This window comes from Salvia miltiorrhiza, chromosome 5, assembly GCF_028751815.1.
Source record: "Salvia miltiorrhiza cultivar Shanhuang (shh) chromosome 5, IMPLAD_Smil_shh, whole genome shotgun sequence".
Taxonomy (NCBI): domain Eukaryota; kingdom Viridiplantae; phylum Streptophyta; class Magnoliopsida; order Lamiales; family Lamiaceae; genus Salvia; species Salvia miltiorrhiza.
This window is the reverse complement of record NC_080391.1, coordinates 29,976,682-29,987,441: the sequence shown is the minus strand read 5'-3', so window position 1 is coordinate 29,987,441 and position 10,760 is coordinate 29,976,682. Positions and strand designations below refer to the sequence as shown.

Here is a 10,760-nt window from a genome sequence, read left to right as displayed (position 1 = left end):
TATTTTATGAAAGCTAAAAAAATTCGAATATTTGATTTCGATGTTCATAACTTTTTTACACTTATTCGAAAAAATTTATGTTAAATATTTTCACAATTCTAAATCAAATATCAATAATATTTTTCAAGAATATAATACGTAACGAATTATCACAATATTACAAATTTAACTTTTCGAAAAACCTTACTAAAACTAAGAACATCTAAATAAAAATAAAGTATACCATTCATAAATATATTATATAACGAATAATCTCAATTTTACAATGAACATAACATAATTTTTATTGAATAGAACACAATTTTTTTTTATAAAGTGAATATATATATTTTATTGCAAAATTTGGCCTCCAAATGCAGGTGCCAACCAGAACTCTTTTTCCATCTTCTTAAACTGGATCGTGAGCTTGAATCTAAAGAACTCCATCGCAGCAGAAATCAACTTCGGGTTGTGCCCGATGAAGCTCCTTCCGTACTCGGGGATCCATGTGTTTGGCTCGAGCTGCACCAAGCAATCCAACAGTCTGCAGTGGCCATCCCCAAATGCTTACCTCCTCAATCATCGATTCATAGAGCACGAATCGCGAGGTAAGCAGCAGCCCATCCTAAATCCAATTCACAACACACCTCAAACAAAAGCAAAAGATCAAGAAAGAGAGACAGTACACACACATTACAAAGCTGATTGATTTTCCACAAGGAATGATCAACAGAGTTGCAGCCCAAGACATATCCACCGACCAACCTCTCCAACTCATTCTTCAAGAACTCAAACCTTCCACTCAAACGCAGAAATCCCTCGATTTCAAACCCAAATTCTTGAATATGTAATGAACAATCAAACTTTTTCAATGAACAGAAAACAATTTCTAAATGAATATAACGTTCGAAAGTTCCATAAAAATCCATCATATGGGACCCTCAATACTAATCTAATACTTTAAATTCATATAAAACATCACCATATAAAACAAATCTTCAGTTTCTTCATATAAAAACCTAGATCTCCTATTCGAAAGTTAATGTCGGCAATTACAATCGAATTTTTCCAAAAAAAAACTAACAAATTTCAGATCTGTTTCAATATATTCGAAATTTCACAGTGTTATGAACAAGGGTTTTTTCGAAACTCACCTTCTTTCGATTTCGCGTTCCGTTTCCCCAGAAATTGAACAAACCCAGTTGTTCTTCCATTCCGCAGGATAATTCTTCACAGATTTTCGATTCTTAGTGGAGAAGATATGAGTCGTCTGAATTTCAACCCTATTCTACACGCGAATCATCGTGAAGATTTGGCAGAGAGAAAGTCGGAAATCATGGAATCTTCCAGATTTACCGAGATGTATATTTTACGTTTTTCACCCTTGCACTGTAAAAAATCGGAGCTCTTTAATGTTAATGTGTTTCTTTTTCCTTTTTATATATTTTATTCGTTTTATTTGTAGCCATTGGATTAGTTAGATCTAACGCTTAGGATCCATTCTTTATTCTTTATTAAAGCTTAATTCTTCATGGATCCCTCCCCTATATATAATAATTGTTGTTGTTGTTGTTGTTGTTGTTGTTGTTGTTGTTGTTGTTATTATTATTATTGTTGTTGTTATTATTATTATTATTATTATTGTTGTTGTTGTTGTTGTTGTTGTTGTCAGCATCATCACCATCATCATCATTATTATTATTGTTATTATTATTATTATTGTTATTATTATTATTATTATTATTGTTGTTGTTGTTGTTGTTGTTGTTATTGTTATTATTATTATTATTATTATTATTATTATTATTATTATTATTATTATTATTATTATTATTATTATTATTATCATTATTTCTTTGTTGTATTCAAATTGTTGAATTTCTTTGTGAATATTTAGTAGATTATTCAATTAATTCGAATATTTTATTTAGATGTTCGTAATTTTGTCAGCGAAAATAATTCGAATATTTTATTTAGACATTCGAATATTTTATTTAGATGTTCGTAATTTTTCTACGTTTGTTCGAATATTTATGTCAGCAAAAAAAATTCGAATGTTTTTTTTAGACTTCAGGGGCTAATCTGCACCTTTTCCCTTTTTGGAGTTCAGGGGCTAATCTGCACCTTTTCCCTTTTTGGAGTTCGGGGTCTAATCTGCACACCGTTCATTAAAAAAAATCACATCTCATCTTCTCCGACCAACCTTTCCGGCGTCAATCGCCGTCAGATGAGGAAAATCATGAAATCAAGTTCCCAAGCCCCAAATCGGGAATTCCAAATCGGCGTCATTGCTCCCGAAAATCACATAATCGAAATGGAAACTTGAATTCTCCCTCGAACGTCACCGCCCCCAATTGCAGAATCACCCCCAACGAATCGAACTTCGCCTCGCCGTAGGCGGTGATCGTGACCCCAATCGAGATCGAGATCATGTTGGCCATGGTCTCTGATTTGAAGGCGTCCTTCTTCAACAGCACGCCGTTAGTGTAGATGGCGACGGGTATCGTCGGCCTTTATCACCGGATTTCGCCGGATTTGAGAGAAAGAGGTGACTCCTTATCGAGAAAAGCTAGGCGACTCCTCATCGAGAAAAGCCAGGCGGCGGGTTCACCGGATATTGCGGCGGCGATTTCCGATGGAATGGGAGAATTAGGGCTCGTCCTTGACGCTAAGCGTGTGCAGTCGAGCGAGCTCCGAGGTTTAGGGCCCAAGAGAAAAAGAAAGGGGCGGCGCTCTCCGCCGGCCTCGCCGGAGCTTGAATCAGCGACAGCGACGATCAAATTTTGAGCGAGAGAGATGAATTAATTAAAAAGTTAAAAGGTGCAGATTAGCCCCTGAACTCCGAAAAAACGGTGCAGATCGCCTCATTGACTAACGGTCCATAACGGTGTTAAGTCAGAGGGGCCGATCTGCACCGTTTTTTTGAGTTCGGGGGCCAATTTGCACACACAGTTAGTAAGGGGACTGAAACGCTCTAAGGGCCTCCACTTGAGGGGCCTATCTGCACCTTAACCCTATTATTATTATTGTTGTTGTTGTTGTTGTTGTTGTTGTCGTTGTTATTATTATTATTATTATTATTATTATTATTATTATTATTATTATTATTATTATTATTATTATTATTATTATTATTATTATTATTATTATTATTATTATTATTATTATTGTTAGCTAGTGAAAGATTCGTAAAAGTAATCACAATATATTAACACTACCGTTTTAGTCTTTTACACCACCTTTACACCAGCCTTTTCAGCTTTCTTAGTTTCCGTGCCAAGCACAAACTGTGAACTTGTTTCGTGGACGGAGGAAGTAGTATTTTTTATAAGGATAAATATCATGAAAATCCCTTAAGTATACCCGCTTTATCAAAAATACCTTGAAACTTTCAAAATATTTTCTAAACCCTCAAACTATCAGATTTTTATCAAATATATCTTGCATCTATTTTCCGGTCACAAAAAACGTGATGTGGCTCGCCGGATGCCACAATGTAATTTATATTCTATTTTTTTTAAATGCAATGACAAAAACGACGTCGTTTCGTACCATATCATTTAAAAAATTCACTCTGAAATTTAAAATTCACTCCTATCGTGTTTGAAATTCACGCTAATAACCTAGAATTATGGATAAACACGATAGAATATGGTACGAAACGAAGTCGTTTTTTTCATGTCATTTTAAAAAATAGAATATAAATTACATTGTGGCGAGCCACATCACGTTTTTGGTAACCGAAAAATAAATGTAGGATATATTTGATAAAAACCTGATAGTTTGAGAGTTTAGAGAACATTTTGAAAGTTTCAGGATATTTTTGATAAAATGAGTATAGTTCAGGGGTTTTCATGATATTTACCCTTTTTATAAAATCAAATGATACTTTTTTATAAAAATAAATGATAGTATATTACCAACAAGACTTTTAATCAATATATAATACGATTAGTGATTCCTGGCCTTTCCTTAATTCACTCTCCTACGTGGCATATCTAAGAATTCAAGATTCAAAATCCTTACAATTCTAGAGCTTCTAGCTTAATATCACTTATCCTATGTGGCAAAATAATTCCACATGTAATATTTTTTTTAAAATCATGTAACTTTATTTTCATTTTATATTTAATATCCTTAATTTCTCTACCTCCATTCGATCTCAAATCTGAAAACTATGACCAGGAACCATTCGTTGTTCATCGCTCTCACCACCAGAAATCTGCAACTCTCACCGCCACCGGCGCCTTCGCCGCCGCCGCCGCCATCTGCCCTCCATTTCTCCCCTCCCCGAAATTCCGCCATCTGCCACCTCCTTTCGAATAAATCTGGAAAACCATGACCAATCGCCCCCACCACCAAAACTCTGCAACTCTCATCGCCATCGCCGGGCTGGTCACCGCCTTCACCGCCGCCGCCGCCGCCGCCATCTGCCCTCCATTTCCCACCCTCCCCACGATTCCGCGATCTGCCACCTCCTTCCGAATAAATTTGAAAAACCATGACCAGTCGCCGCCCCCACCACCAGAAATCGATCTGCCACCTCCCTTCCCCACCGTGGTTCGCCGCGCCGGAACCCTCCGCTATCTGCCGTGATTCTTCCTATACAGCCATGGTAAGTATTTAATGTTTGACTATTTTAAATATAGAATGATTATTATTTTAGAAAGAACAAATTTTGGAAAGGATTTTAACAATGGAAACTTTTAATTAACCTAGATTTTTAGCTATAAATTCCACGAATCATTCAGAAATTGGTGGCGGCTCCTTCCGATTTCATTATGTTTTTACAGCCAACGCAAGGTATTGCTGCGTTTTATCTTCTTTGTTCATTGCTTCTGTTTTCTGCGTTGTTAAATAATTCTGTTTATAATTTGCCTTCGCTTATTTCTCCATATTGCAGCGCCAATATTTCTCATTCTTTTTGCCTTTCCTTTCTGTTACAATTGCAAGTGAGTGCTCTTCTTGAATCTCGATTGAATTTGGCGAGTGATGGGTGAGAATCTTTATTTATAGTGGCAACCTGTGTTTTCTACATCTCTCGTGTGAATTGGTTTCTTACAAATTATCAACAATTGCTATAGTGAATCACATAAACTCTTTGTTTTGTACCTAATCTCCGGTGTCCTATACTTCATTTAGATACTGAAAATGATAATATCTCAAAGGACTATCTACAAGATCTTTTTGGCCGTTTTCTCTTTGGTTTTGCTGGGGGCAATGAAATGCAGGACGACCCCTAAGATGAAAAATATTAGATTTATGATCAAGATAGCGATGCGACTTCTCCAATGATGAGGATTAGTGAATTATCGAACGAGATGGGGCTTCTTATGGTACAACCTACTACCTCTGCTTTTACTTCACAACTGTACATCCTTAAGTTTGGTGCGAAAATGTCTTCAAGCTTCTTGAATAGCTCTTTGCATGTTTCATGATTAGAATTGCTGAAAAAGCTTGGAATATATATGATGTTAATTCCAGGTCTTAAGTTGCTATTAGCATGCATTGAATCCCCATTATCCTTTTTTTAATTCCTTGAATGTTTGAATCAACTGTTTACATTCTAGAACTGTAAGTTTTACAGCCCCTCAAAAAAATAGACTGTAAGTTTTAAGATTAAGACCTTAGTTTGAAGTTTTTTTTTTTTGCGAACCTAACATCTCTATATGCTTTAGGCCTTTGCTCATCTCAGAAATGATGGCAGTCGGCGGGTTATGGCTCACTGAGACTGAGCAAAACCACCCTGCTTCGTGAGGGTTAGGCTGACGTTGAGAGGTGTGTTGATTTTTGGTAGATATAGCAGTTGTAGAGCAAGTAGGAAAAACTTTATTTATCTTCTAACGTAAATGAGGTTGTTTCAGGAATTTGTGCCTTGCTGTCAACTTATATATTATTCGACAGGCTCTTTCATGAGACATTAGAGTAAATGGGTGAGGATGAGGAATACCATTTTTGGTGATTGGTAAAAGGTAAATCATGCTTAGAGGTTCCTGTACTTATGATTTAATGTTTCAACTACAATTTATTTTTTCATTTTATTAGGTTCTTTTAGTTTTACTAGCAATAAGAGTGAACGTTGTACACATAATTAATGTTATTTTATTTGATAAAATAAAAAATATAAATATAATATTTATTATATTTAATTTTTCAATTAACAATTTGATCTATTTAATTGTATTAACTCTTACAACCTTTTTTTAGAAAATCTATTAGGACATTACTTCTACTAAATAAAAAATTAATATATTTGATTCAAAAATTAATAATGCATTATAATGTAAGAATTGTGTGACAAAAAGAAGATAGATAATAATTCACATTGAGAAAACTAATAAAAACATCACATAAAATAAATATTTAAACAAATAGTGGATATGGTGGTCTTCGACGGGTAACGGGTATCCGACGAATAGCGGGTTGGTGGATACCCGACAAGTGGCGGGTATCCGCGGGTTGCGGGTATGAGTGGTAAATAGTAGTGTACAAAAGTTGAAATTTTCTCTAAAATTTGTTGCAGTTTCGTGGTGATTTATTTTTTGGGTGGTTTATTGTTTTTGTTGGGTGGTTGATTGTAGGATGTCGACGCCGAGAAGCATCAGCGCCCCTACCTCTCAAGCCTCAGCGGGTATCCGACGGATAGTGGGTGACGGGTACGACGGGTAGCGGGTGTCCTCTTTAATTTAAATTTTTCATTTTAGTTTGATATGTAACGTAGACCTATATCATGTTAACACTTAATTTACTGAATAATATTCATCATTTATAAATATATTATGTAAAGGAGGTGGACTTTTTATTTATAAACTATAACATCAAAAAATCTTCATAATTTATAAATATATTATGAAATAATTTCTACATCTTTTTTTATATAAACTATAATAACAAATAATACCCGTCGAAATTCGACGGGTTACACACTAGTAATAGAAAATTACACTTTAAATGTATATAGATGATATTTTCGAATGAACGAAAAATGATACTTCGCAAATGATACATTAAAAATGTCACTTCTAATAACATAAAGTTATACTTTTAATGCTGTAAATAACACTTTTAATATATACAAATGAAACTTTTGAATGTGATCGAGAAGGGCTGAGTAAAAAACTATGGAAATAATAGCATTTTTGACCAAAATGCCCTTTTAGTGTGTAACAGTGTAAAATACATTATTATATTACACACTTTTTCACAATTACACACTTTTATGTTATTACAGACTTTTGTGAAAAAGCGTATAACAGTGTAAAATACACTATTACACAATTTTTGCGATCATTACACGATTTTTGAAAAAGTCTGTAATAGTGTATTTTACACTGTTACACACTTTTACGTTATTACACACTTTTGTGAAAAAGTATGTAACAGTGTAAAATATCATTAAGGGTATAATTGTACATCTACATCAAAAAATGCTAGTTTTTCCATATTTTTATTTGGGTTGACAATATTTCCTTTTCTTATACAAGAAGGACTAATTGAGCCAATTAACTCAATAAAAAATATTTATATTGAACAAGGCGAATCGGGCAAACAGGCTGACAGCACATAAAAATCAAATGTCATACGTGGGTTTCAAACCGACGACCTTGCGTTTAAACCACATAATCTCAGACTCTCAGTGTGTATTTGCTTTTATCCCTCTAAATGGAGGGATAACAAAAATTTATCCCTTTAAATATTTGTTTTTTTATTCCACATTTTACACAAATACCATTTTTCTTTTCTTATTTTCACTTCAAGGAGGGATAATATTATCACACCAAAATGGAGGGATAATGTTATCTCTTCTTGAGGTGAAAATAAAGAAGGAAAAATGGTGTTTGTGTAAAATGTGGGATAAGAAAGCAAATATTTAAAGGTATAAATTTTTGTTATCCCTCCATTTAAGCAAATGAGATCCTCTGTCCCAAAATATATTGTGTACCACGTGTACCACTCTTCATTTCTTTATATTTATAAATTATTTTTTATTTCATTTTAATTTATTATGCTTTTATATATTATAAAGATAATTAACAAGGGTTCACTCATCCATTTAGGGTTTATAATTATTTTTTTATATTTATTTGAATTAATAATAGATTATTTGGGTTCATTAATTCAAAGTTAGGGTATATAATTTTTTAAATTTTAATTTTTCAATGATAAATACTAATTAGAGTTTATAATAATATAATAATTTTTATTTTTATAAAAAACAATTTATAAAATAAAGAAATGAAGAGTGGTACACGTGGTACACACAATGTGGGACAGAGGATCCCATGTGATTAAGGGGATAAAAAACAAACACACCCATTGACTATATGCGCAGATTATAAAAAACAAACACACCCATATAAGGAATTAGTATGCATGCTGAAGGTTGGAGCGCACCGTAGAGACCGGCTCATAGAATATTACCTCGACAATAACTCATTTTATCACACCAGATTGAGACGAAATAATTATTACAAGCATTTATTTAACTACCAAATGCAGGAAAGCAATCAGATTAACGAAAGCAGATGTAAGTTTATTCGTGACTGAGTAAAAAAAAACTTGCTGACGCGTGAATCATATCATATTACTTTGCCTGACATTTAGTGCAATGGCGGAATGCTCTGTTCGTTGTTGAAGAAATTCTTGGGATCAACCACCGATTTAATTCGAACAAGGCGACGGAAATTGTTCTTGAAATATCTCCTGCCCCAAATGCTGGCTTGTTTGTAAGTTGTGTCTCCATGGACGTTGTTGACTCCGAGGTCGAGATCTCTGTAGTTAACGTATGCTTCCCTCGGATTACTCGAAACATAGGGAGTCAAGTAAGTGTCAACCCTCCTACTCCACTTTATATACTTGTCTGGATCTTGATTCTCATCTTCTCCCCAGAACACTACATGCAACAACTTGTAGAGGTTAGCAGCCCTGTGAGGAAACGGAATTGCAGATTCAGAGATTTCCGCCATCCTTCCACCATAAGGAGTCATCGCAATAAGCGCAGATTCAGCTTCTTCTTCAAAAAAATGTCTCCAGAAGCCTTCAAGCCCATATTCAGGAATGGGTTGTTGCACATAATTGGATTTTCCTTTGAAGGGTCTTCTTGTGCTGGGGTCGGTTCTGTTAAGCAAAACTTGTGGCGGAAAGTCAACGGGGAAACCAGCTATGAACACCATTGCTTGTATCCAGCTCACTTCCGCGCAGTCTTGTCTCACTAACCCCAACTCAGGGAAGCTTTCTTGCATCAACGGCAGCAATCTATCGACCCCACCAAGAAACAAGGAGAAAAAAGAAGCATTGATAGTCATGTTATTGCTGGATCGTGTTGTGTTTGTCCTGGTTAAGAGGATCGCAATGAACAAATCTTTGTTCAATTTAGGAGCTATGTATTGCCAGCGGTGAATGATTTGCGTTGCATTCTGTTCCAACGTCCTGCTCACTCTGAAAACAGTGACCCTTTTTGGAACATCCACCAATTGTACCTTCCATGCGACAATCACACCAAAGCTTGCCCCTCCGCCGCCTCTGATGGCCCAGAACAGATCTTCACCCATTGATTCTCTGCCGAGAAGTCTGCCATTAACGTCGATTATTCTTGCATCAATGACGTTATCCGCAGCCAGGCCATATTTTCTCATCATTGTGCCATAGCCTCCGCCGCTGAAGTACCCACCAAGACCAACTGTTGGGCAAATTCCGGCTGGAAACCCCAGAATCGGACTTCTCTCCGCGATCGCGTAATACAACGAACCGATGGTTGCACCAACTCCGACCCAAGCAGTTTTATGCTCCACATCAACTTTTATTTCATTGAATTTTATCAAATCAATGATCACAAATGGAACTTGGGATAGATAAGATAGTCCTTCAAAGTCATGGCCTCCACTTCTAGTTCTAATTTGCAGGCCACTCTCTTTGGCGCAGTGGATTAAAGGTGGGATTTGTGATTCGTGTTGTGGGGTGATGATGATAAGCGGTGATGGAGTAGGATCTGAGGCGAATCTCGGATTCTGGATGGTTAATTGCAAGATAGATGAATAAGAAGAGTTGATTGGGGTGTAGATGTTGTTGGAAATGGAAGAGTAGTTGTGGAATTCTTTGCGCAAACATTGAAGGAAATCATCAGCACAAGATGATGCTCGGGAGCACGAAATGATGGCAAGAAGTATGAAAGTGAGAGATAAAATGCTCGGAGCTTTCATGATTATCTGATTGTGGAAACTAGTTTCATCCATGTCCCATTTATAGATTTTACTATCAAATTCAATATTGCACTAGATCGATGACTCGGTTTTATTTATTTATTTTTATTTTATTTCTTTGTGGAAAGGATACCAAAATATTCAGTTGGCGTGCCAGACGAAGCTTAATTAGTTGCTTATTTCGTATTTCATACTTCATTTGATTTTTCAAATCTCAACTTCAAACAATTTTTCTGTATAATTACTTTATGATGCTACTTGTAGTCGTTATCAATGTTTACCTCTTGTTGTTGCACTGAACCCGGATCAACTCCTCCCATCTATTTATAAGGCAATGTCAATCTAAGGCAAAACTAATACTCGTTGTGTTGTAATTACATTTATTATTAGTTTTCGAATTTCTCAAATATATATGCTGATTTTTTAAAGAGTTATGCATTTTTAGTTAATTTACTAACATATTCTTATTTAACTCTTCTATTAACTCTAGCATTAATAAATTGTCAAGTAGTAAATATGAGCATATAAAAAAGGATTAATTGTAGCTTTTACCATTCTGAAAAACAAATACAAAAAAATAAA

The 10,760-nt window shown here is 35.1% G+C and overlaps 2 protein-coding genes and 1 long non-coding RNA gene across 5 annotated transcripts; 1 reads left to right on the top strand and 2 right to left on the bottom strand.

Moving 5' to 3' along the window:
• Positions 1-207: 207 nt before the first annotated feature.
• On the bottom strand, positions 208-1,479 carry LOC131026404 (uncharacterized). The gene is made up of 2 exons (XR_009102281.1): positions 1,134-1,479; positions 208-604 (listed from the first exon to the last, which is right to left on the bottom strand). It is a non-coding gene; the product is annotated as an uncharacterized LOC131026404 (long non-coding RNA).
• Positions 1,480-4,057: 2,578 nt separating this feature from the next.
• LOC131026400 (uncharacterized) lies at positions 4,058-6,744 on the top strand. Of its 3 annotated transcripts, XR_009102277.1 has the most exons (7): positions 4,059-4,594; positions 4,699-4,782; positions 4,883-4,931; positions 5,122-5,315; positions 5,658-5,757; positions 5,844-5,951; positions 6,561-6,744. XR_009102277.1 is itself a non-coding variant. In XM_057956277.1 (4 exons), the coding sequence occupies exons 1-4, from the start codon at positions 4,481-4,483 to the stop codon at positions 5,220-5,222; spliced, it is 348 nt and encodes a 115-aa protein (XP_057812260.1). In that variant the 5' UTR covers positions 4,070-4,480; the 3' UTR covers positions 5,223-5,646. The 3 variants fall into 3 exon arrangements, 1 of the variants encoding a protein (XP_057812260.1); XR_009102278.1 differs by lacking the exon at positions 5,658-5,757 and having other exon boundaries at positions 4,058-4,594; XM_057956277.1 differs by lacking the exons at positions 5,658-5,757; positions 5,844-5,951; positions 6,561-6,744 and having other exon boundaries at positions 4,070-4,594; positions 5,122-5,646.
• A 1,747-nt stretch (positions 6,745-8,491) lies between these two features.
• On the bottom strand, positions 8,492-10,240 carry LOC131026377 (tetrahydroberberine oxidase-like). The gene has a single exon (XM_057956245.1). It carries the CDS (start codon positions 10,209-10,211, stop codon positions 8,580-8,582), a length of 1,632 nt encoding a protein of 543 aa, XP_057812228.1. The 5' UTR covers positions 10,212-10,240; the 3' UTR covers positions 8,492-8,579.
• Positions 10,241-10,760: the final 520 nt, after the last annotated feature.